At 38.1% G+C, this 27,613-nt stretch overlaps 2 protein-coding genes across 4 annotated transcripts; one reads left to right on the plus strand and one right to left on the minus strand.

Moving 5' to 3' along the window:
- Positions 1–1,450: 1,450 nt before the first annotated feature.
- Positions 1,451–19,899, minus strand: LOC134661067 (uncharacterized). 3 transcript variants are annotated; one of them, XM_063516967.1, is made up of 9 exons: positions 19,604–19,899; positions 14,646–14,874; positions 13,329–13,446; positions 12,596–12,685; positions 11,976–12,098; positions 10,864–10,911; positions 9,810–9,987; positions 2,387–2,539; positions 1,451–1,659 (listed from the first exon to the last, which is right to left on the minus strand). In XM_063516967.1, the coding sequence occupies exons 2-9, from the start codon at positions 14,854–14,856 to the stop codon at positions 1,573–1,575; spliced, it is 1,008 nt and encodes a 335-aa protein (XP_063373037.1). In that variant the 5' UTR covers positions 14,857–14,874; positions 19,604–19,899; the 3' UTR covers positions 1,451–1,572. The 3 variants fall into 3 exon arrangements, with proteins under 3 accessions (XP_063373037.1, XP_063373036.1, XP_063373038.1); XM_063516966.1 differs by having other exon boundaries at positions 2,387–2,555; positions 9,823–9,987; positions 19,604–19,898; XM_063516968.1 differs by lacking the exon at positions 10,864–10,911 and having other exon boundaries at positions 2,387–2,555; positions 9,823–9,987; positions 19,604–19,897.
- A 1,718-nt stretch (positions 19,900–21,617) lies between these two features.
- Positions 21,618–26,197, plus strand: LOC134661536 (delta-aminolevulinic acid dehydratase). Its single transcript, XM_063517666.1, has 9 exons — positions 21,618–21,891; positions 22,362–22,509; positions 22,935–23,072; positions 23,836–23,917; positions 24,081–24,169; positions 24,458–24,601; positions 25,155–25,271; positions 25,625–25,718; positions 26,114–26,197. The coding sequence occupies exons 1-9, from the start codon at positions 21,764–21,766 to the stop codon at positions 26,173–26,175; spliced, it is 1,002 nt and encodes a 333-aa protein (XP_063373736.1). The 5' UTR covers positions 21,618–21,763; the 3' UTR covers positions 26,176–26,197.
- The last annotated feature ends 1,416 nt before the right edge of the window (positions 26,198–27,613 follow it).

The raw sequence follows: 27,613 nt of genomic DNA on the forward strand, positions 1-27,613 counted from the left end.
TTTTTTTTTTTTGCTGCAGCTGTCATAGAAAAAGTAATGTATGCAACAGCTCATAATTGGTTCTTAAAATTCTCGGGTCTTTTTTTACAAAACTCGACTACGTCTCGTTTTGTAACTTCGACCCTTGAATTTTAAGAACCCTTATTATATCACTGTTGCATAAACTACTATAGTGTGTTGCCATAGTAACCTATACGATTTGACAGTTCGTAGACTAATAATATTAGTCTAATACCGTTCGAGAAATAGGCCCCAGAATGGATGTATAAACTCATACATTCTATGTGTGTACAATAAGTATAATAACAATACATAATAATGTAAACCTTCCCCAAATTCATTCCCGCCAGTCTTTTTTGTATTCAATTATTTTGTCGATTATGTTACAATGTGTATACAGATGTTCAAGTTGCGGAAATATTTCCAAAAGTTTTGAAAAGTTCTAGGAAATTTTAGGAAAATTTCACAGGAAACAACAATGGCATAATTACGTAATTATTACTTACAGTTATAATTATGGCATTCAAGTCTATTACAGACTATACAAACATTGTTTTTCATGACTGTGTTAAAAGGATCCAATCCTCAAAAATTTGCCAATTGAATATGAACTCTCTGTCAAAGAGAAAAGTCATTAATTTAAATGACAAATTTTAGAGGATGGTTCCTTTCCGCTAAGCATAGACTAGGAATCCTCTAGACGGATTTTAGAGCAATTATTTCATGAAACCGATGCTGTCAAAAATACGGGGTGCGGGGGACGAGGTGAGCGAGTCCCGTGCCGTGATTGGTCCGTTCAAAGACACGGACGTCACACAAAGACACTGACTCGAAAATGGAGTAAAACTACCGTATATTTGTGGCAGAGGAGGTAGCGCTACTATGCTCAGTCTGGAGGATGTCTGTCTGTGCCGCTAAGCTACGCCCAATATGCCAATACTCGATAAGTCTCCTCTTGTATGCCTAAGTCCATTAATATTTATTTCATTAGTAAAATATGTTAATTATTATTATTATAGAACATTACATTCAATGATTATGCGCATCAGCGTACTTTGTTTTGATGTATCATTTATGATACAGACAGAATGTTGATGTACGACGACGATACACAGTGCTCCAGTTTTGGTTTTCAGTCTGTTAAATTATTAACTTTTCCAACAACACCAGTTTTGGTTTTCAGTCTGTTAAATTATATGTACTTACTTCACAATCATATGCAAAAATACCCCCGCTACCGCCATATCAAACTGAGCCTTGTGAGCCTGTGTTTAAGGTGCTTTTCTGGTTGTCGCAAGTCTGTGGCATCACCGCGAATGAGTAAGATAAGCAATTAAGCACCCGTTTAGAAAAAAGTTCATACGCTACGATACCCCCGCGATCGCCATGTCAAACTGAGCCTTGTATGCCCGTGTTTAAGGTGCTTTTCTGGTCGTCTCACGTCTGTGGCATCACCGTGAATGAGTAAGATAAGCACCTGTTTAAAAAAAGTTCATACGCTAAGATACCCCCGCTATCGCCATGTCAAACTGAGCCTTGTATGCCCGTGTTTAAGGTGCTTTTCCGGTCGTCTCACGTCTGCCGCTCCGCGGTGTAGGGGTATGAGTAGTCCCGGTCCAGTTCGAAGCGAGTACGCTTCTTGATCATCGGAAACTGAGTCTGTAAATAAAGTATTAAAATGTAACTGGACAAAAGATTTTTACACTTTTGTTTAGCTTCACTGGCGAGATTTAGATAATAGATATTAACGCATTCACTGCCAGCAACCGACCACGCGGGTGGACTATCCGTAGTCGCTTTTCGCTACATACGGTTTTTCCCATGTTATCTACGCTCGTAGCGCGTAGCAAAGCGCAGGCACTGAATGTGTTAATATTACATTATGATACAAGTGCAAAACGTAGGAAATTCGCAACGAGTGGCAAAATTTTTCATACCAAAGAAGGGAATGTTTTAAATCGACACGAGTTGCGAATTACCTTTTCGCACGTGTATTGTACAACGTTTTACAGTACATATGGCCCTTTAAATTTTCATCATACGCACGTATAGTGCTAGTTACCGCACTAGGGCGGTAAATTAGCGCCATATATACTGTAACTCCACTACGACACCCTGTGCTATAATAAGCACATTACGCAATGGGGTTGGCAACAGGCAAAGGTTTGCATAGATGGCGCCATCATAGCTTGCCCCTTTTCCTATTAGATTTTGCTAAAAGGGCTGGCATCCAGGGCATTAAAAAAACAATTAATTGACATATTTCTAGGGATTGACATGATGGCGTAATACTTCGACCGGCCAACCCAATTAGCACTTGTATCGTAAATAACATATGCACATAACTAGCCATATTGAGTGTAACAGGTTCTCACAAAGCACTCACTAGAGCGTCGTCGGGCAGCCCCCTGAGCCTCGGGTTGAGCACGAACGGCACGCCCTCGAGCCCGCTGTACCCGCCCAGCGTCTGGTAGTTGTTGCGCGGGAGCGGCGCGGGGCCCTTCCTGCGGCTCGGGGGCGGCGGGGACGTCACGGGGGACTCCGTTGACGGAGGCCTGTGCACATCGTGCGGTATAGTATAGCGAGACAGATGAGATTATTGAGTTAGTAGTAAACGGACCATTTAAGAGAGCGCACGTGTTTAATTTTATAACCTCTCTACCCCTCTCGTCACCTCATGGCGACCGTGGGACGTTTTGCTTACTTGTCTACTTCATTTGGCATAACACCATCCCTATTATCCTCGCAATTTAAAATGTCGTATGTTGTTAAGAAAGTCGTATGCAGTTGTTACGTTTTAGCTTAGCACGGTAGTATTGAAAAAATGTCGTCATGTTTATTCCAAATTTTACTGAAGTTATCTGTTTACTACACGTGAAAAGTGATTCCACTGTCCTTGGTATGAACTAAAATAACTTCTGCACCACTTCACGACCCATGAAGACATTCTTAATTACAAAAAGACGTTGTTTTTATAAACCAATTTAGCCATCCGTCACTGACTGTCATCTCGGTCGAACTGAAGTTGCCAATCGAACAGTTCGTAAGTACCGCCTACAATCGAATACTTTACGTTGGGTCATAATTGAGCGGACAGAATACTTCCATGGTAAATATTCGTTCACTGCAAATAATATTAAACGGAATTTTTACTGGCCAGGAATAGATAGAGATGTAACAGAGTTTGTTCGAACATGTGAAAAATGACAAAAAATGAAACATTCAAGGCACACAAAAGAGCCTATGGTGGTGACGACCACCGCAACTTATGCCTTAGAGAAAATATTTTTAGATATAGTTGATCCTGTCGATAGGGACGATAACGGTAATAACTATACATATACTTACAATACAATGTGAGTTAAGTAAATTCGTGGAAGCGTATCCATTAGCGAATAAGGAGACTAAAACAGTAGCTAGAGCATTAGTTAATAATTTTATTTTAAGGTTTGGAATTCCAAAATGCATAACAACAGATAGGGGTTCAGAATTTATTTCATCCACCATGACAGAAGTATGTAGATTACTAGAAATTGAAAAATTAAATTCCACAGCATACCATCACGAAACAATAGGAGCATTAGAAAATTCACATACAAATTTAGGTTCATTTTTACATATACAATGCAACCAACATCCTGAGACATGGAGCCATTGGCTTCCCTTTTGGTGTTTTTGTTACAACAATACAGTTCACACAGTAACCAAATATGCCCCATACGAACTAGTGTTCGGAAAACCTTGTGAAATTCCAAGTAGATTAAGTAATTTTGTAGAACCATTGTATAATGTTGATAACTATAGTTTAGAATTAAAGTACCGTTTACAAGTGGCGCATAAAGATGCGCGCGAAAACCTGTTAAAAGTGAAAATGGACCGTAAAAGTGCATACGACAAAAAACTTAATCCAGTGACATATAAGTGTGGTGATAAAGTGTTAGTGCCGGTGGAAAACTTGACTGTTTGTACGACGGCCCTTATGTTGTTTTAGAAGATAAGGAACCTAATGTCATTATACAAAAATGTAACAAACATGAAACAGTTCACAAAAACCGAACTAAACTTTTTGTACCTAGCATTTAAGGTCTTAATTGTACTTAATTGTAATAGTAATGTAATTGTACGTATCGTCAAAGAAAAATGTTATTGTCAAACATTTTTCTTTGTCAACTACCCCTGTAATGTGGTATAGTATAGCGAGACAGATGAGATTATTGAGTTAGTAGTAAACGGACCATTTAAGGGGACGGTATATGACGTTTTCGATTTAGAGCTCACTTTGTGCAATCAATTTGTTCAAGAAATGTTTAATAACTGCATTAAATTATACGTAAATTTGTTCACGAAAAAGCCGTGTACCGGCTCTTCACGGCATAATATTTTTTATTTGCTGTAATTCTCTACAAATCGACACTAAAAGTATCCAAAAATCAAAATATGGAGTTCCGTTTGAGCAACACGCATTACAGTTTTGCCTTTAACAGTAATTGAGTTGTTGTGTGATTTTGAAAGCTAGATAACTAAACTAGCAAATTATTATCTACTTATATTTTTACTCACAAATACAACACAGAAATTCAATCCCAAATGTAAACTTTCGTACAATTTCCATACATTGACGACATCACTCAAAATTCTTCTTCGAGTCAGATGGCCGCTGGCCTTGGATCGAAGCAGACGTGTACTTCGTCGTAGCTCGTTTTTGACATTATTTAGACATTTCATCATATACGCATACGAAAATGTATACCAGTAGATAAATTGTATTTCAAAAAATAGGGTAAATAAATTTATTTAAAATTTGATTTGTTGTTATTTACAGGTCGTAACGATCGAAAACAGCAGTAAACTATCCTAAAACAATACGATTACAATTGAATTTAAGTAACTTGTTCCTTCAAAACCCGCTTAAAATGAAAAAAGTTTAAAGACTCGTTTTACTGATTGGGATTGATTTTCATTATGCTGGTATCAATTTTGCGTCATTAAAAAAAAGTATATGATTCTGTACGTCAATGACATTTGATGTCAATTGTAATCTTGTATTTACGTTAGAGAATATTATATATTCATTTAAATATTACTTACCTATTAATACGAAGCGTAATTCGTTTAATACCTGAAAGTCTTAGTGTCTACACCTACTTTGTTGCCGTTCGTTCCGTCTATATGTGTGCGATTACGTGCTGTTCTCAATAATCAAGAAACAAGCCATAATCTTCAAGAATAAAATAACAGCAAGACCAGCATTTAGTACTAACTAGTTTTTGCGGATTTGGAGACAAGAGATGAAGCTTACAGGCTAATACCGCTGCGGTCTGGTTATTGTTATGTGTATATATCGAGTATTATATAAATTTACTATAAAATAACAATGTTTTATTTCAATGACATTATGTGCGTAGGTATGTATGTTTCGATGATTATAAGAATTTTGTCCACACAATAATTGTGCATAGCAGAGACTGCATCATGCAGATCATGCTTTCTTTACGGTATAAGCGGTATGGTACCGTTATTATTTATCAATACCGGTTCGTTTTGAAGGTAAAACTATACCGGTTGAAATACAAAGTACGGTACCGGTATAAAATTACAGCAGGGACAACCATTTTTATAGGTGTACAGTCAGCTGCAGAGAAAAGGTACGACCAGATAGATAATTGTATGCAGGGGTGGTACCTTTTCTCTGCAGCTAGCTGTACCTAAACCATCATTGACCGAGCGTTGGCGAAGGTCTCCGTTTCAACTTGGGCAAAAATGCTTTCGTATGTCCGAATTCTTCTCCTTTGCATATCACATTTCTCAACTGATTCTCGTGAAAATTTGGTAGTCCGATATAATTATTCGGTTTCTTTTTTTTTTGAACAATTTAAAATAGGCAGAAATTGTCATAAAGGACTTAAGCGCCAGTAGGGTCTGTGACACTTAAGACCACTGCGATTATTAGGTACTTACTGGCCCCTATTTCACCACGACCACGGTGACAGGTGCGACAGTTGTCGACATCACTGTTGCTGACGTCACAGGCCTCCATAGGCTACGGTAACCGCTTACCATCGGACGGGCGATGTGCTTGTTTGCCATCAACATTTTAATAAATAAATAAACTCCATTATATTGCCACTAAAAAATTCTTATTTTGCGAAGCTAATGACAATTGTCACAAGAAACACGGCAACTGTATCGAAATTGCGACACAGAACTCATTTCCTGTCAAGACTTACCGAAAATTCTTTGAAAAATCTTGTGACAATTGTCACAAGATTTTTTCGCGAGAGAAATGTCTGTTTTATCCGATATAATAAAGTTTTTTTTTAATAATAGGTACAATGACGGTGGCAAACACGAATACGGCCCGCCCGAGGTTAAGCGGTAACTGTATTATTAAATTGTACAACGGGACTTAATCGCGTATCTAAGTTTTAAGATTTACCTCCGACGTTTCGAGGACGGCGTTGTCCCCGTGGTCTCGGAGAAGACTGGCTTAAGTTGACATCAGCATCTTCTAACCGCGCGAGTTTTTCGAACTACCCGCACTTGGTCTTGTTTATCCGCTTGAACGTTTTGCGGTTCCGTTGTACAATTTAATAATGTGTAAAAATCGTGAAAGTTTAAATCAGTGTTAGCGGTAACTGTAGTCCATGGATGCCTATGGCGTCAATAACAGTGATGTTTTTGTCGTACCTGTCACCGTGGTGAAATAGGGGCCAGATTACGCCGCGCCGCGTGGAACGTGAGGTGCATTGGGGTAAATGCATACCATTCACTCAAGGAAAATAATCTCCCTTATAAGATCACTCGTGTGTCTGCCATTTTGTTAAAGCCAATTTTCACCGTAACTACTGGACTAGTTCAATTGAAATTTAGTACACATATGTCAAGTAAGGAAGTAGTAAGTCGGTGATCCGAAGATGAGTAACGTAAATAAATGAACTTTTAACTTTGCGGCGATTTTTGGTATCATGTGACATATCAGATATAATACATAATTATAAGTAGGTGAGCAAAAATGTACCATAACCTAACTCAGAATTGTATTACATAAATACATATACAAAAAATAGTTCAACGCCAAAAGATTAATGGAAGACCTATGTCCTATAATAGGTGAGTTGGTCTTAAACAAAAAATATGCAATAAAAATGTGTAACTGTGGAACCCATAGTGAATCCTACTCGTACATGATCGGTTTTTATATTATGTACCTATAAGATATTTTCTACTTTATACTTTATAAGTGTACCTACATAATATTTACTTATAAGCAGTTGTCACGTAAAATATTTGTAGATTTTTTTGGAAGTATGTGTCACATCATCATCATCTTCCTCGCGTTGTCCCGGCATTTTGACACGGCTCAAGGGAGCCTGGGGTTCGCTTGGCAATTAATCCCATAAATTGGCGTGGGCACTAATTTTTATGAAAGCGACTGCCATCTGACCTTCCAACCCATAGGGGGTAAACTAGGCTCTTATTGGGATTAGTCCGGTTTTTTCACGATGTTTTCCTTCACCGAAAAGCGACTGGTAAATATCAAATGATATTTCGTACATAAGTTCCGAAAAACTCATTGGTACGAGCCGGAATTGCAATTCGCACGCTCTTACCGCTAGGCCTCCAGCGATTTTTTTGAAGTATGTATAGCACAAAAAAATATTTAGAAATGTAACATTTAAGGTAGGTAATTAAAATACGGTATAAACATTATTGGAGAAGACTTGGAGGAAGTGTCATAGGGATCTACATTCGATGCGTGGAAAACAAGTTCTTTTGTCTAATTATAATCCATCGGCAATCACGCGAGCGCATAAAACGAAAATCATTTTTTTTTCACTCCCTAAAACTCCCTTAACCTAATAACAGTAAAACAAAAAATAAAATATAGAGGGTTACCAACCAGCCAAAGAATTATAAGTAGATATATGCACTTATCCCAACGCACCTCACGTTCTACTCCGCACGGGGTTCATTGCCGCTCCTACCGCCGTAAGTAACTATCAACACCTACATTATCAAGGCTACGATCGAAGATAATCGCTTCAGCACTGAAATAATACCGGTGGAATACCGGTATAATATTTTTTATTTTAATTGTATTAATTTAATAGTGAAACAAAAGGCGAATATACCACATAAAAGTAAATCGGTAAAGATATTAGGGGTACATTAGCCAACACTGTTTCCATATATTTTCAAATTTTATTTTGTCCGCCTTAATTAAATTTTGCACCCTGCCGGAACTTTATTTATTTAAATTCTCATTTAATTGATTTTGAGCCTTATGAAAAGTCGTATAGAGTAGTAAATAAAATTTTACATCTGACTTAATGACATCTGGTTTTATTCGGTTTAACTTTAGAAAACGCGTATCTCGACAAAGCCATAATGTAGAAAATTGTCAACAACCAAATGAATTATTAGAATTTAAATACGTCACGTGTGACATGAACAGACAAGGAAAGCAAGATTAAATGTATTGTTTCTCTTTCTTCTTTCAATGGAACGCTTTTCCTAAAAGGAGGCCACTAAACTCAAAACGCTATCTTAAAAAAAACTTGATGGGTCAGTGACCTGTCCCAGTAAAGTGAGGTAGTGTGCGTGAAGTGCGCTTGTGTGTGAAATGGGGTAAATTGACAGAATCTGAAAATTTACCCACCTCTACCGTCACCTTAAGAGAGCGCACGTGTTTAATTTAATAACCTCTCTACCCCTCTCGTAAACACCACGAGGTCACCACATATAAGTACAATTATACTTGTTTACTAAAATTTCATTTTTGGCACAAGCTTTTAGTGCTGACTGTACTTTTCTTTCCACAGGCAACTAATACTCATCGAGACAATTCTAAAAACCCCAAACACAATTAGGTTGAGTTGTTTTATCACAGTTTATATGGCCACCTCGTGTCTCCATCATCGTACCATATATTGCATTGTCATTCGATTTACATACGTATGCAAATTTTCAGCTTCGTTGGAAGTCGGTAGGTGGGTTAAATTTAACTTACAAGATTTGACCGTAAAAACATACATAGATAGGTACATTGCAATAGTCTCGTAAAGAACCTAGAACCAGAACCGGGTACGTCTGCACAAACGAATAAGGTACCTAACACGTCAACCCCCGTAAAAGATAAATCGGATTTCATAAGGTCAAAGGCAAGTACTGTCAGCTACAATACATTAGAACGACATCGAACAATCCGATCTGACAAAAGTAGCTTACTTGTACGGAAAATGGAGACTGAACTAGCGGTCGAATACATGATTTGCACGGGATATCAGTTTCTAATAGGGATGATGACACATGTTGAATTTTATAACAAAATCTAGTAAAATAGATAGCAAACGAGCAATTTATCACAATAATGTGGATATTAAAATAAAATATTGAAAAATTACAGGACCTGAAAGTTTCAAAATTTAAGTTTTTTTTAACTTCCAAAAACGATAAAAGTAAGGGTACCATTCGATTCCTTACATTTCATCCAAAAAATATTGTATAGCAACTATATACATAAACGCAATATTTCACCGACAAAAACGCAATTTTCTTGTTTTGTCCATACTACAAGATGGGCGATGACGTCACGGCCTCTGGCCGTTTTGTATAGGGCGTTTCGCGAGTGAAGTGCGACTGTCGGACTTTGACTACAATTTCTGACTTTTGTGTTACTTTAATGCAATGGGTCCCATATAGACATTTGATCCTAAACACAAACCCGATCGATTGATACAACAAAAAAAATTAGTCATGTAGCCTATTGTTATTTGTCCCAAAATGGCGTTCCATTCACGAACTAGTACAACAGAAGTGTACCTGGGCGCCGGCCTCGCCGGCTTGATGTTGTAGGACGGACTCAGGGCCTCGTAATCGTGGCCCGTGGTGAAGTCCTCGATGTTGGGGTACGCGCTCACATTCATGTTCTTCAAGTCGGATATGATCGGGGACAGCTTCGGAGGCCTCTCGGGCACCGCTCGCAGTCTGAAATCAATGGCATTTTAGTATGGATTAAAGACGCATAGTATTGAAATACTTCACTCCATCGCAAGTAGACCAGTGTAGCTACCACCAGTTTCGCATTGACATAAACGCTAACGCCTGCGTAACATACTTTCGATACATCACGCTCGCACTAATATTCGAGTACGAGCGAGATGCATATACAGATGTAGTTCATAATTGTTTTTCATCGTATTTTCTCGGAAACATTCGTATTTGTCATGCTAGTTCAGTCAATGTCAGTACTTGTTGCAAGGTTTCCGTGAAAATACGATGGAAAATAATTATGCACTACATCTGTAAAGCAAGTTAAACACACGCTATCGTGTTTGTCAGTGTTAAAACTGGTAGATTTTGTAGTTGATTTCAAGCAAAAATAAACACAAGAAACTCAAGTTATGGTATTTTCGTCCAAAAACATTATCTTTGATGGAGTGTGTAACGTAATATCATGGTCTCAGTAATAAGTCATAAGCCAACAACCCCAAACAACAACAAGTCGTTTCAAAATGAATAGTCAGCTGCAGAGATAAAGTATAAGGACGCTAAGTACCAAGAATTTCGTACATCGACCCGCCTGTTCCTATCTCTATCGCACGCGCATAATTATATTGCTGTCCCGCTCGCACAGTTGTATTGACCGCCGGCATCACGGGCGGGATAGCAATATAATTATGCGCGTGCGATAGAGATAGGAACAGGCGGGTCCATGTACGAAACTCTTCCTGCTTAGCGTCTTTAAGTACTTTTGTTGGACAAGGATAGCGCTGCAGTGGGATCCATCCCACAGATGATTAATGTTAGTTGATGAAAACCATTAGCAAATTCGAAAACGTCAAACTCAGGCGACAGATATACCTATTTGTCCAGACTAAGATGTCATGATACAGTTTCGAAGATATAGAACTGGAAATAAACAACATTTAAACATTACATGCCTACATAAATAAATATAAGCAACATATTATACATTCAGGATTACGCCTTTAACAGTATTAAGTTCACATACCCATTTAATTATTGTTAGAAAATAGATAGATAAAATACTGTTTAGTGCACACCTCAAAAGAAAAAACAATTTCAAAAACAAAAAAAGTTGTAACGATAATTATTTAATCAATGGATGTCCTGTGTTAGTGTTAGACCGAATTTTTAGTTTCGGCCAGTGTCGGCCAAAATATAATGAATGTTTAACCAAAGAATGGTTTCTGACAATGCGGTCACCGGTTCTACAAGTATAATTATTTCTTGCTTACCGTAAAACTACACAATAATTTATGACGATAAATTGCTTCAAAAATTCCCATAGTCTGTTCGGAAAGAGAAGAGGAGTAGAATGTATCGGGCCCCATTCTTTCCGCACAGACTACAAAAAACGCGTAAATCTGTGTTTCATGGAAGTTTTGTTATTAAAACAATAAAATTGGTTTGGCGCAACCGACCCTCAATGAAGCAAATCAGTACAACCCGAGTATTGTACTGATTTGCTGCTGGTACTACCACCGTATATAATTTTGAAAGGGCGGTCCAAAAGCGATTCCATTGTTTCATTGTTGAACCGTGAAAAATGCCACGGATCATTATGTTTTCGTTTACATTACAATGTACTTTCAATTAGATTTTTAGTTTGAAGAAAGTTCTTAGTCAAAGGTAAATGGGTTAGAATTGAGCAATATTTTACCTAATAAAATCCAAGCATATTTATTTCTCTGCTCAGCATTCTTTTAATAACCATCATACTAAACCCTTTTCTTGAGAAATAAAAATAAATCGTGAGATCAAGCCTCGCTTGCGCCTGATAAAGAAAAAACTACTCTTAGAAAAAAATACAAAAAAAGGATGTAAATTGATGTATATTTTAAGATACATTGCCAAGAAATGCGCACTAAAGAGTATTGTATTGTATTGTATTACGAGTATGTGTGAGTTTTTAGGATTGTGTATATATGAAAATGTTGTGATAAACTTACCTTCTATTGGCCTCAGGAGTAGTGTTGGAGACGACGTTCTCGTACTCGTTCTGTGTGTGCGTCGGCGAGGACTCGACGCTGCCGTCGCCGACTTTGTAGCACACCATCTTGCCGTTTATCTCACTGTCAATAAGGCACAGAATTGTGTGTAAGCTCATGATGATTATCCTGGTCACGGCACCAAAATGTAACAGTAAGTAACTAAATATTCTGTATTGCGTCACATACAAAACAAATTCAAAACAGATGAAGGTAGCAACAGGCGGTCTTATCGCTGCAAGCGATCTCTTCCTTACCTTAGGGTAACTTTGTTAGCATACACAGTGACATTGCAGCAACAAGAAAAGATAATCGATATTTTTCTTTACTTCAGTGGCGAAACAAAACATATTTTGATTAAACACAACAATATGTTTTAGTATTCATGTGGCGATTTCCATATGTCAACTGCATATGTTAATACTAAAGTTGTATTGTTGAATCAAAGTGTTTTCTATGTTCCATCACTGAAGTGAAATGGAAGATATATGTTTTTTTTTTCTTTTTCAAATCAGTCCAAAAAAGCTTCATAACCTACACAGTCCTTTATATAGCCTCAGTGAAATGACAAGTGTTCTCACCCAGCTAAAATGAATCCTCGCGGCGCCTGCCGCATCCGCGAGCATACGATCACGTCCGTCACGGGTGGCAAGCGCGGCTCTGCCGCACCTCTGAATATTAATAGTTATTTTCGATACAAGTGCGAAAAAGAGGAAATTCGAAACGAGTGGCGATAAATTAAAACACGACCGAAGGGAGTGTTTTAAGTCGACACGAGTTGCGAATTACTTATTCGCACGTGTATCGAACAACGTTTTACAGTACATATGGCACTTTAAAGTTTCGACATACGCACGAAAAGTGCTATTTTACGCACTAGTGCGGAAAAGTAGCCCCATATGTACTGTAAAATAATGTATTAGTTGTTGCGAAAGTCAGAGACACGAATTTTATTATACTGTAGTAAATTTCAGAATGTCTGAGAGAATATCATCATCTTCCTCGCGTTGTCCCGGCATTTTGCCACGGCTCATGGGAGCCTGGGGTCCGCTTGGCAACTAATCCCAGTAATTGGCGTGGGTACTAGTTTTTGTCTGAGAGAATATACTACCAGTTAGCGTATTAGGGTACCGTGAGGTCACCAACATCAGCAAAAGCGCTGCGATTTTTCAAACCTCTGCTGGCTGAACTCACTGCAGTTAATAGGTACTTTCAGTATCATAAGTGCCCCACTTTTATTACAAAATGAACCCACCTAGCGGGTTCTTGGCAGTGAAGGTGTTAAGGAGAATGCATGGATAAGAGCAAACGTACCTTGACACTCGCGTACATAGACGCCGCTTGCCCGCCCGTCCGGCCACGCTGTAGCCAGCCGGGGCCGCCTCGCGTTCGCCGACCACCGCTATACCGTCCATCACGTAGCCTGGGACGCCTGGAACAAAGGAAAAACGTTGTTGTCAGACATGGGACTCTAGAAAGCAAAATTTAATGACAGTTCCGATATCGATATAGTATTTTATGCAACCGTTGTTTAAGAGGGGTCAAAAAAGGCGAGTGGCGTGAGTAACAATTTGAGGCGAAGCCGAAAATTGTTAATAAAGACGCCACGAGTATTTTTTGACTCAGTTAAACAACGTTGCATACAATACTTTTTCTACGACCAAGCACTTACTTTGAAATTTTTTTGTAAATTTAACAAATATTTTTCATTCAACAAAAATAATACTTTAAATAAGTGGAATCATATAGGACATATATGTAGGTAAACAAACCAAAAGTATATAGCTAAGATACGCGACCCGGCCACCGCGCCCCGCGCCCCACGACCGGCTGGTTGGTCAGCGACACCTTCTTGTAACTCATGAGGCCCTGGTACTTGCTCTTAGTTAAATTACAATTTTGGACAGTTTTTTTCTCGATTTTGGCCACAGTAGCCTATGGAGACTAACAAGCAACGCTAAGCGGTGTTCGTAGTCTATGGATCTTGCTATATTACGGGTGTCACATGCGCGTTTCTGACTTCTGAAGCAATTTTATGGTTTCTACTAGTTAGTACTCATCTGTCAGAGATGACAATTAAAATTAGGTTGGCAACAATGTATTTCATACAATATTTTTTAAATGGTGATTACACGAAGTATCGTAAAAGTACCAAAAAGATACTGCGTGTATGCACAAATACTTTTTTGGGGAATAGAATAAAGACTTGTCTTGACAACTATAACATAGGGGTTTAAAGGTGTGTGTACGACCTTTTAAATGACAAGTAAAAGTACGGGAGTAGAAAAAAGTAAATTATACGCCCCGTACAGTCGCCATCAGATATAACGGAGCGGCTAAGGCGCTCACAAATATCTGCACACGTCTCTATTGTCAGGTATTTTGAGCACCTCGGCCGCTCCAATATATCTGATGGCAACTGTGCAACGCGCGCACTGCACAGAATATTTATTCATTCAGCTTCAGACTTGGGCCGCGGACTGGACGCAAGCGGCGCGCGGCGCGACGAACGGTATATTAAGGCCGTTCATCACATTTGGTCGAGCACAGTGTCTGAACTGAATGCCAATATCCGGGGCATTTGGCTACAGCCTATGGTATCTAGAGAGAACTTGTTTATTTAGAGCTCACCCTCAGACTTGGACAGGCAGATGTAGTGAGTGGGCTTCTTGCCGAACAGCCCGTTCTGCCGCAGCAGGCCGGCGTCGGCGTCCTCGTCGTAGGTGCGGCTGACGGCCACATAGCCGGCGGGGCACTTGGCGACAGTCTCGACTATTTGGAGCGAGAGCAGCGGCCGCGAGTCCGGCAGCGCCCCGTTCAGAGCGCTGAGTACGCGCGACATTTTTACATCGTTCGGGTTCTGGAAGTAACGAAATTTGTTCAGTTTATGTAATTATTTATTTTTTGTGGCCCTAAGCCACCCCAACCCTATGGCCCCTGCTCGACGCAACGTTGGCGCGACTGCCCAGCCACGTCATTTTCCATAACACTGACTAAACGTCGACGCTCAAAAGACGCTATAATGTGGTGGATCTTATGGTGTAAATCAATCCTAATTTCTTTAAAGTTGATAATGGGTATGAAAGCAATATAAAAGTCTGACCTGGTCAACGCTTGTATACTCCTGAAGGCAAATTGATTGTCTATGAATATCAACTGGGAAAGCGTCAACAATTAGGTTTAGCCAGCCTTACACATTCGAGCCGGACCAGAATTGTATTGTACTGTCGCCATTAGATATATCGGAGCGGCTAAGGCGCTCACAAATATCTGAACACGCCTCTATTGTCGGGGCGTTAGAGTGCGTGTTCAGATATTGTGAACACCTTGGCCGCTCCGATATATCTGATGGCGACTGTACCTCAACTTGTAGTCAAGGCTAAACGCAGCTCGCAACGTTAGTTGTTTAAACTATGTACGATTTAGTATACACAAGAGTTCAAATCATAGTCACAATCGCTCTCGTAGCTAATATAAATCAATATCGTTTTTCAGTACTTAACATTTGGACAAGAGCTATATAATGAATCGAGTGAGCACAATTCGCAAAGCACAGGGAAAAGAGAAGTAGCGCTAGCACAATATACTTTTATTATAAAAACAAATTATTTTTTAGCGTATCGAGCGTAGCGATTATTTCGAAAAGTGGAATATTATCGAAATTAGGTAAATTAGCACCATAATATGTACTATAAAAATGATTTCATTGCCCTCGGGTGTACATTTTCGCCGTCCACTAAAGAAACAGTGTCGCTTTACTAGATACAGTCAGCAGCAGAAGTTGCTAAGCGAGCGAGGTGTTCAAAATGATCTTGACGCGACTTTATTGTTAAGAGAATAAGAGCGCGTCAAGGTAATTTTGAACACCTCGCCCGCTTAGCAACTTCTGCTGCTGACTGTACTATACCCGAATCTAATAGTTTCCACAATCGCATTAAACACAACAGAGACGCACCGAGTTCCCAGTCAATAAAGTTCACCTAAACCTTTTATTGTCCGCCGTCCTTAAAGGCGTAAGCGCCCACCCTAGCCTATGGAGACACGCCTGTTTGAACCTGGGACAGATTGACGTCTAGACGGGTTGCCGGAATCGAGCGAAGATTAAACTATCACAGATCACTTCAATAGATGGAGTATAGGACCACTGGTGATCCAGTACTAATCTACTATGAGAGTGTGAACACTAATTTCAATTGCGTTGCATCCGGGTTTATGTTCTTTACTAATTGCAAATACAAATGTGTATCAGGAAAGGTACGAGTTCTACCAGGCGTGGCTCACTCCGCGATTTCGGCGCGTCGCTACAAGTACCTACAAGTACATGCGACCTACACCAATTTTGGTGTTTAGCTATAGTAGTTGCCGCGCACCGCTACAGAACGGACGCCTGCTCGCACTTGCGCCACCTAGCGGTCATATCTGTCGTAATAGAAGCGTTTTGTTACAGAAGAGAGTGAGTCTTCTGTATCTAGATACAGAAGACTAACTACTATTATTAGTACTATTATTTTTTCTATGGTTCTACTAAACAGGACCGCTTGTGTGTGAACGTAGCCGGTTTGATATAAACTTTTAAACTGAAGTTACGTAATAATTAACATTAACTGATAATGTTATCTTAGTTTCAATTCAATGAGCCAATGTATACTATGCGCGGGTAAACGTTTTATCCCGCTTTAGAGAATGAGGAACATTATCTATGTGACATTATTATTTATTTATTTTATTTTTATTCAGGTAATTACAACACAATATCTAAGCTTAATTACAAAAGTATCGGTAAACCAATACTAATAATGTATTATGGACTTTGGTACAGTCGCCATCAAATATATCGGAGCGGACAAGGTGTTCACAATATTTGAACACGCACTCTAATGTCCTAACAATATAGAGGCGTTTTGACAAAAAACTTATTTTCATATTTTGCTGTTTAAAGACGAAAAACGGAAAACGATCCACCGAAACACAACGAAATGAAATTATCTAACACTATGTTTGTGACAGACGATTCCTAGTAATGCAAATGAATTTATTACTAATAGTTTAGTCATAAGCTCATCAGTTAATGTTGTTGGTATCCTTGTTGGGACAAATGATTCATCACTTATTAAGCTATTACATACCTTTTAATTGCTTATATACTTAATGCCCGTATCTTAGAAAACATTTAGTATAAAAGGACTCTGTATTAAGAAATAATATTAAGTACAGTTCATTATTTTAATGTCTCAGATCTTTTCATTGAGTTATTGTTCCTATAGAGAAGCCATACCGAACAATGAAAGTGTCGCAATCGCAACCTGACCTCTACCACGCGACCAAAACTTCGTAAGCGCCGTAAAAATTCATGGCGCTTACGCGTTTAGATCGCGAGATTCACGCCCCGCTTCTATGGTTTGTTGACAACAACAACTCATGGCGCAAAATACTGCTGCTGCTGCAAAATGCTGGTTCTCTATGCCGGTTTTATTCGTATAGTTCAATGGTTGTTTTGAATAGAATTTGAAAGAATTCACTTGTTTTTAGGTTTTCGTACCAAAAGGGCAAAGGGTGGGTAATCGGAATCCTATTCTGTCAGACTGTTTTTCTTTTGGGCCTAGTTAAAGCGATCATGTCTATTACGTATTGTAATACCGTTGTTTTCATCGCATGTACGTAGATTCGCATATAATAGGTATCTTTGACTCGGTGTGGGTGTTAACAGTTATTTAGAAAGGAGGTCATTTATCAATTAGGAGAGCAGGTGATCGCCTTTACAAATTAACACCTACGTACTGGTTCCTAACACGATGACATACGGACTATTATTGTCTGACGGATCTTGAGTATTATTCTTAATCTTAAGAGATCTAATAATGTCAATATCCAGGAAGGAAAATGGGGACTACGTTTATATGGAGTACTACCCTCTCAACAGCACTTGACTGACCATTGGTGGGTCTTATTTCCTTGTGATAAGGTTTACGATTGTTAGTTAATAATGGTACGCGCGTAGAGGGTATTGAACTTAAACTTACGGGCCTAGGGCGTTCGTGATAGATGATAAGGAATTTCTTTCAGAGTACACATAGATATAGGAGCATTCCACGAAATTCTCTACGTTGTCTCATACAAACGCGAATTTTCTGAAGATTTGCAGCTGTTGGAGATTTTTTCTTGGTGATTTTATTGAATACAAGTTGTGTAACTGGTACATTCACCCTAATTAATTATTGTTTCATGCTGGCAGAGCATAGAATCGCAATTGCATAATTTTTTTAACAATTTCAGAAAACTGTTATTAAAACAAATCACTTGTAGGCATTGACAACCAATATGTAGGGACTGGCCTTACGGGCAATAAGAATGGAGCATGAATGGGGCCAGTACAGCAGTGTGACACCACTACTTTGTGATTGGTTGATGAGTTCGCATCACGCGCGCGATTGATGGAACTAGTTGCGTTACACTGCATGATTGGCTCGAATTCGTGAGTGACACCGCTAAACTAGTACCATTTATAGTGCCCGTAAAGCCCTTCCTGAGATATATGTCAATGTTTATAGGTTGCATATATTTATTTATTTAAACTTTATTGCACAAAATAAGCTAAGTTACTAATATTTTAAAATCCATGTTATTAAAACCAGAAATAAAAGGCTTTTTTATTATTTTATTAATTTTGCACAAAATACAAATAAAATGTACAAATGGCGGACTTAATGCCTAAAGGCATTCTCTACCAGTCAACCATAGAGCTAAACAGAGATGTTATAAAAATGGTGCAAGAAGAAAGGTAAGAGAATGCATTTCCTACTATTACTCCTTCAAAATTAAGTCTTTAATACCAACCAATAAGATTTTTATATGGAGAGTAAGAAAGAGCTTTTGAAAGAAGAGTGCTACAAAATGGATTGAAGAATAAGTATTATAGAAACAATACTTGTTTTTAAATGCAACATTAATTTCCATTAAATACAAAAGAAATAACAGAAACATGCACTATAAAAAAATCATAATAAAGGAATTTTTATGCTACTGGTTATTGTGATCATCATTACCATGGAAACAGATGTACCTGCTTGAGTATAGTTTAATGTTTCTAACTAAACTTCCTATATTCCATGCAATATGCTTACTCAAACATATTTGAAATGCTTCATTTGAAATATCTAATTATAGACCGGAAGAGTTGACAGTATTTTGTAAGAAACAGTTAAAAATAAAGATAACATTCATACCATTTTATCAGCACATGACAATCGCGCGCACATGAATAACGCACAGGCTCAATGATTATAACTTTTTTACCCTTTAACTGACTTGGGCATTGTATAAGCATGCATCCATAAACAAACTACTTACAAGTAACAGGCACAACACGCGATTCTTGTAAAATTACCAGTTTTATCAACACGGATCACGCATTAATTACGCATTCAGTTTAGTTACGTTCGAACGGCCGACTTGGCACTGGTCCATGCCCCTTGCACTCGCGAGAAAAGTAATTAAAATCAATTGAATACTCGAACGATGCTGGCCGACTCACGAGTGCAGCGGAGACTGTATTATAATGACGCTTAATCCGTTAATAGTTCTGTACTCACCAATTTATGACATCACGAGCCCCTGCGAGATGCGGATACCTCTTTCTTTTCGATTGTATCCTTGAAACAATGAACCACTTAACGGGATATGTAAACAAATTTTAACCAAATATTTTGAATTAAAACTTCTAAAAAATAAATTGTACTATCACGTTGTGCCACGTTGTACTATTAAAGTTATTATGTAAAGATTATTTTATAATTTCATTAAAATATTATGACAACAAAACTCAGCCGAAATAAAATGGCAGGTTTGGCAGCGACGGGCGGTGCTGCCAGACTCACTGAGACCGCTCGCTCAATCATTCTATTGTCATTTCAAACATCCATAATAAAGTCCGTCAACCAAATCTTGTCAGTAGTAAAAGGCGGCAAATTTGAAAAATCGCGGGTTAGCAACACTGTGTTCGAATAATTCCAAAATGCGTGTCATCTGTGTTTTATCTGTGGAATGTGGATCGTGAATGACAGCCGTCACCTTATTTGTTTTCATTTGGTTTTCAATCTGAATCGTTTCTGTTTCAAGAGATATTTCTGCTGTCACCATTAAATACCAATATATTAAATAAGAATAAGCAAAGCTAAGGGGCCTACAATGTACAATCATGCTCGTTGATGGTAAACATTACTAAAAATTGAGGTTATGACAAGTACATACTGGAAGAACTCTTTCGAACTTTTAAGATTATGTTCAGTTTTTTTGTTTTAGGGTTAAAAGGCATAAATAAAATTAAAACGTATGCCTAAATCTATCCAACAAGACCATAAATTGTGTCCTGGAAACCGTCCATAGGCCCACATGTCTAATATTTTCAGCAATCAGTTGTGACTATTTACAAAGATGCAATAGAATACTACTAATGCTTGGTTGAAGTGACCCGGTAACATTGGTAACTTCATTATATTTTTTCAATTAATGACCTGAATTATAGTGTAAGTTAAAGTGACCCTTATCTTATTTACCTTTAAATTAAATAAACACCCAAATATCAGTTGTTTTATTTTTAATATGTAATCCTATTGTACAATATATACCAATCAAAAAAATTACACAGGTATGTCATATTCATCCAGAAGAGTACACTAATTTTCATTAACAAGTGGCATATTATATTGTAAATAACAAATATATGCACTATCTATCTGCATTTTGATATGATTTTAGTTTAGTAAACTTAGAAGACATAGATAGGGAACAAAGAGAATATAAGCACTACAATAGGGAGTTGTTTTTGATATCTTCAAATTTGTTCATCATTTTGATTAACATTGTTTTAACATCGCTTTTAAATTGTCCGTCCATGTTTCAAATTTTTTCAATAAACCGCGAGTGACAATTTGAATTGACGTACGCAGGGCGCGCTCAGCGGAAAAAAAAATCTTTTGGTTCGATGTACATTGCTGCTTTTCTTAGCGCAATACTGCTCTTTGAGTGTTGCCCTACTTTAGTTTGCTTTACATTGCTACTGACAAGATTTGGTTGACGGACTATAATTATATTCAGCAAAATGTAAATGTTAATTGATTTCTACGTCGATTTATATTTTGAAATAATAAGTGAACACTGCGAATTTGATTTCTCTAATATATAGTGTGTCAAAGGTCTGTTTGATTTCAAACATAGACAGAGAGAATCATACTATCTTTGTCTTACTCTAGTACTAGCACCCAAAAGAAAAGGATGAGTATAGTTTTTTTTGTTCCTATTTACTGACAAGATTTGGTTGACCCAGTATACTTATTATAGCGATATATATAATATAGCTGGTCAACCAGATCTTGTCAGTAGAAAAGGCGGCAAATTTGAAAAATGTAGGCGCGAAGGGATATCGTCCCATAGAAAATTTGAATTTCGCGCCTTTTTTTACTGACAAGATTTGGTTGACCAAGTATAATAAATTCGATTGTTGATTTTTTTTTAAACACAACCACTTGCAATAATCAAACGCAATACCGTCAGTTTGACATAAGCCGATAAACCAATGTCGTTGTCGATGTCGTCCGATGTCGTCCCAATAGTGCCGAGTTGTAACCAGTTTTCCTTATAGTTCAATTAAAATAAATTAAATACCAATAACCTCTAACTAGAGCTGTCGCCGCTCTGATAAACTGGCATTTTCTCTTTAAAAAAAATTGTATTTCGTTGATATAAACGACAAAATGGGTGACCTGTTTGTAAGCCGCGAACATGTATTGCAGGGGGGCTATTTCCACTCGACATTGCGAAAACTTCAAGAGCAGAACACCAGTATTGAGCCTCACAATATTATGTACCCAGTTTTCTTACTGTAAGTATGTTTATTACCCTAGAATTTCTAAACTTCTTTCGCTTCTAAACTTCGTAACTTTCGGTAAATCAAAGTTAATAAATAATAAATATACGGTCGGCTAATCGTTAATCAGGATGAGTTGTAGTTTTTAAGTAGGTATTTTAGTTATAAGTACCTACGGTAACTGTAACAATGTTATATTTGTAATGGCTACGTAGTACATAGGAATATACATAAATGCAGTTGCATTGTATTTATGGAAAATCTGTTGATTTCTTTACAAAATATATTTCTCAGTCTTCTTCCTATGACATAAACATAATCGAACCAGTAACTTTTTATGGTAATTTTCAAAACACTTTTGTTCTCAGATCTAACTTTTCTTTTTACTTTAACATAAAACAGAAATAAATAAATTGGCTAAACAGAATCCAAAAAAATGTTTTAATATGATTTTTTTTGTAATATGTTACCTCTTCTGATTGCAGGGAAAATGTTGACGCTGTCCAACCCGTGGCCAGCCTGCCAAACGTGAACCGGTATGGTCTGAACCAGCTCATTCCGGCGCTCACTGATCTGGTGGAGAAGGGGCTCAAGTCCATACTCATATTTGGCATTGTGGAGACTCTACCCAAAGTATATATTTAAGCTTTTAGAGTAAGGTCAATTTGGGTAATAGGGGCATTCCGTCCCCTAGCGTTTTTCTCGAACAACAATCAAAATTGATAACTTCATCGACAAAGCAGCGAACATTGCTTTTAGATTCAGCAATCAACAACATACGGGAGTCCTACGATTACGACGAAAGAAATATAGTATAGAGATATTATTAGAGATACTTTATTTGTGAACCAACCCGATTAGGCTAGGAGGTAGGAGGCCGTGTTTACGAGGTAGTTTAAAAAAAGTTTGACGTTGCACTAGAGTCTGTTCGGAAAGAGAAAAGTCATGGAATGTATTGGACCCCATACATTCCACAACTTTTCTCATTCCGCACAGACTCTATCTGTCTCAAGCCATATGAAAACCCTGAGAAAACTCATAAACTTCTTATATTTCAGGATCCAACAGGCTCCAATGCGGACTCGCCATCCAACCCAGTTGTCAAGGCTCTCCCCATCCTGAGGGCTACATTCCCGTCTCTGCTCATAACTACAGATGTGTGCCTCTGCCCTTACACTTCCCATGGTCACTGTGGGGTGAGATTGAATTATCTAGCTACAGTGAAACCTGGTTAATTGACACCTGGATAAATGCGAAACCTCAATAATTGCAACCAAAGGTCCGGTCCCGGTCCCTTGATACCAAAAGGCCTCTATAATTGAAAGTTTGGAACCTCTATAATTGCAATTTAGATTTAATTGCTTTTCGGAATTTTGCCTGTGTAATTGACCACATTACAACTAAGACCTCTGTAATTGACACTGTGCTAAAAATATCCGTTATTTTAGCACTTCTCATTACCTCTATTTTAGTTGTAATTAAAAAAAAAACTGTAAAACCAGTGTCTACCCTGTTGCATTGAATGATGGTCTCTGTCCCTATGACAGTTCCTTCAAGTCTCTTTTGGCTGGGCTTATTGAAAAATAATAGGTGAAACTTGTTTTTACCATATTATTACTTATATGTTACATTTCTAAATAAATAATTGTGCTAAACTTTCAAAAAATGTCTACAAATATTTTACGTGACAATGAACCGTCACAGGGACCATTATCCGATGTTTTGTTTTATTAAAGTGCTTCCGCGTAAGCTACGCGCCGTCCTAATAAAGAGAAAAGCCAGGCTTAAGGTTTTTTCAACAAAATATACTGTGTAAATGTAATGTGTAAAAATCGTGAAAGTTTAAATCAGTGTTAAAATATACTGTTTCGCTGCAATATTGCTCGAGATTGAACACCATGGCTTTGTTGTGATGTGAACCCTGTGGGATACTCAAATTTTAAAGTTGCTTTGTATCAGGTACTAACTGAGACTGGTGCCATCGACCACGCAGCGAGCGTCAAGAGAGTAGCCGAAGTCGCGCTGACCTACGCTAAAGCAGGTAACATTTCCAAATTTGTGTTCCACTTCTAGAATGTGGCATCCTAAAGGACTTGGTGAATTTCAGACACGCTTATGACTTATAAAGGGTTAAGTAAAAATGTATGTAGGTACCTAGTTACTAAAGGTTAGACAGGAATCAGAAAGAAGTGTTATGGTTACAGGCGCTCACGTGGTCGCTCCGTCGGACATGATGGACAATAGAATAAAAGCTATCAAGGACGCTCTCATTGCCTCCAAACTGGACAACCAGGTAAATATACATGTACATTATAAAGAGTACGATGATTATGATGATAATTAATCAAGTAAACCAACACAGAATTTGCATTGAAAATTGTTGCAAAAACCCTGATCCTTCTCTGGAAAGAAAATAAGGCCCCATTTAGAAGACTCACGGGCTTAAAACAATTCATATTTCGGACTATTGATTAGAGTCCCAAAAGTGAGTAGGTAGGTAAAGCAGGGAAGCTAAGCACGAAGAATCCTGTAAAACGAATCCCTATATGGTAGGGAGTATTACATATCTATTCTTTCCTAGGTTTCTGTCCTATCGTACTCGTGCAAGTTCGCGTCGTGCATGTACGGCCCGTTCCGCGATACGATGAAGAGCTCCCCTATGGAGGGCGACCGGAAGTGCTACCAGCTTCCGCCGGGGAGCGCCGGGCTCGCTGCCAGGGCTGCGGTGGGTTATACTGGCCACTTAGTACCTTGCCTAGTCCATATTATTGCCTTAACCTTTTCGACGCCGTGTCAAACACAAAAGCTGTCACTCAGACGCCACGTCATTGAAGTGTCAAAACTGAAATTGAACTTTAGGCATATGTATGTACGTAGGTCGATGTTGCTCTGTGGTCTGTGACCGATTAATCGGTCTTTGGCGTTGAACCTACGGTGCGTATATATCGGTCATTGGCGTCCAAAAGGTTAACAATTGGTTTTAAACTTGAAACTTAGCTAAGCCTTTGACACTGTTGGCCATATAATATTTCTAAGAAAGGTATAATTTGGTTTTGTAGTATAAATGGGAATAATCTTAAATTGCTTTAAAACTAATTAATCATAAAACTGGAAACAATGTGTAGGAGTACAAAGAAACAGAAGGCTTACACAAAGTGTTTAAAGCGCCATTACTGAAGGGAGTACCGAAAGGATGAATTTTAGGCCCTATATTATTTTAACTCGACAAATTACTTGTGAGACTCCAGCATTGAAGAGATCCATCCCGTCTAATACAGGCTCGCGATGTGGCTGAGGGCGCAGATTTTCTGATGGTAAAACCTGGCCTGCCGTACCTGGACATCGTTCGTCAGACCAAGAACCAGTTTCCTACCCATCCACTGTTCATCTACCAGGTATTTTATCATTTTGTTATTGGTTTCATTGCACCTAAATATCATATGGGATCCTTAATTTGTCCTTCAAAACTACTTAGTCCCCTTTTCAGATAGATTTTCGTACATTATGCGCGTGCAATAGAGATAGAAACAGGCGGGTCAATGTACGAAAATCTATCTCGAAAGCGTTTCTTCTTTAAACTTCCAAAAAATGTCTAAGTACATTTTACGTGACAGCCGTTCCATAATTTCCATATAATTTTGGAACATTTATGCTTTGTTCCTTGTCTTGCCTCAGAACATAATTTTAAAATCTTTATTTCCTTAGTTGCAGGTTAGTTCAACTTTGTTTTTTTTTTATTGCTGTGCAGGTGTCCGGTGAATACGCGATGATATGTAAAAGCGGCGACAGCAGTGAGATCCAGAACACTTTGATGGAGACGTTGACGTGCATGCGACGTGCAGGTAAGCCTTAATAATACAGACGGACTGCAATTTGTATGGGAACTGCACGCCAACTGGAATCACCTCTTCATTTTGGCAAACAAGTGTGTCTCGGCAAAAGAAGGCTAATTAAATTATTGATATACATTAATACAATGGTATGCTGTCCTGTCAAATTAAATTGCTTGTGTTCTGTCCCTAGTGGTGACTACTCAACAGTGTTGGCCGAAACGTTAATGCAATTGACTATTTTTTTACCATTATCCCTTATAAATTGAACCGTAAACTGTAATAGTCCGTTACGGTTTACGGTTCAATTTGTACTGTGGTCATTTGCTATTAACGTTCGACCAACACTGTTACTCAAATGGAGCACCTCACTTATGTAATATTGTGTCATTAATTTATTTTTACAGGTGCCGACTGCATTATAACCTACTTCGCTCCACTGGTGCTCAGCATAATAAACAAAAAGTGAAATGTATTATATAACATTTTATCCTCCTAATAGTTGGGGAGCCGACGATGCTAAATGTGTACTTACTCGAGCGTCGTACAGACCTATTGGAATCGAAATATTAGATGATAAGAAGAAAAAAAAGTTATATAAAGTTTTTTTTCCAGCGAGCCGGAAAGCGTTTACAATTTTTTTCAAATTTCGGGAGGCTGATGGAGGGTTAAAAAATCGTTAAGCAGTTTGGTCGTTTTTGTCCACGTTAATGCTATATTTTTTCTATAACTTAATATAATACTTATTTGTAGGCATTTTCTTAATCTGACGAACACAAGTTTGACCCCTAATTTTTACATTGTAACCGTCAGATTAAGGAAATGCGTGCAAATAATTATCAGATTTAGTAATAGCACAATAATTATAGCGTTAATTTCGACTAATATGACCAAATCCACAATCTGCTTAACAATTTGTTGAACCCCCCACCAACCAAGGGCTCAACATAGATGGCTAAAAGGGGTAAAGGTAGACTACACGGGGTAGCAAGATATCACTCATATCTTAATCTGACGCGCTCGAGGAAACACAAAAATCCCCTCTTGGGCTCCCCTACCAATCTACCATAAGTCCCACGGTCCTACCTAATAGTACTAGACTAAATTTAGACTAAGAATAACGGTGCTTGATAAAATTATAAGTACAACGACTGTTGTTTATGTTACTATTTTTTTTTATTAAATCGGTGTTATTCAACTGGAGTTTTATTTTTGCACTTTTATTTATTATCATGCCGCGATCAGAAAGGGATTAGAAATAACAGATTTCCATACACTTACGTCAAAATCAATATGGATTGACAGCTATCTCAATCCCTTTCTAATCGCGATTCAGTAATAGCTACAATCGACTCGGATTATGTTATGACGTAATAAAGTAAATCCGGCGAATCGGGAACTAATTAATCGAAAGGAGATGAACTATAGTCAGCAATAAAAGTGTGCGTCATAAATTGATATTAACATTCATCGTCCATTCTGCCCTCGTGTTCGAATTGAAGTTAACCGGTATGTACAGTCAGCAGCAGAAGTTGCTAAGCGAGCCAGGTGTTCAAAATGATCTTGACGCGACTTTATTGAGAGAATAAGAGCGTGTCAAAGTAATTTTGAAAACCTCGCCCGCTTAGCAACTTCTGCTGCTGACTATCATTATCGATAGTTCGTTAAAACAGCTGTGGAAACAATATGTAAGTAAATCAACCTTACGTGGCTTTTAACATTATGTTTATTGATAATTTGATAAAGGTATTATACGCCTTAGCTTAACGATTGTCTTAATTCCTTTCGCAACTATTCGTGTAGGTGCTTCACTTTATCGGTCATAGAGATAAGTAATGTTATTTACATACTCTATCTCACGTTTGACCCCCGCGTCCAAATTACTTTTTCTGACCGTGATTATAGGA

The sequence above is a fragment of the Cydia amplana genome, chromosome Z, assembly GCF_948474715.1.
Source record: "Cydia amplana chromosome Z, ilCydAmpl1.1, whole genome shotgun sequence".
In the NCBI taxonomy this organism is placed as follows: domain Eukaryota; kingdom Metazoa; phylum Arthropoda; class Insecta; order Lepidoptera; family Tortricidae; genus Cydia; species Cydia amplana.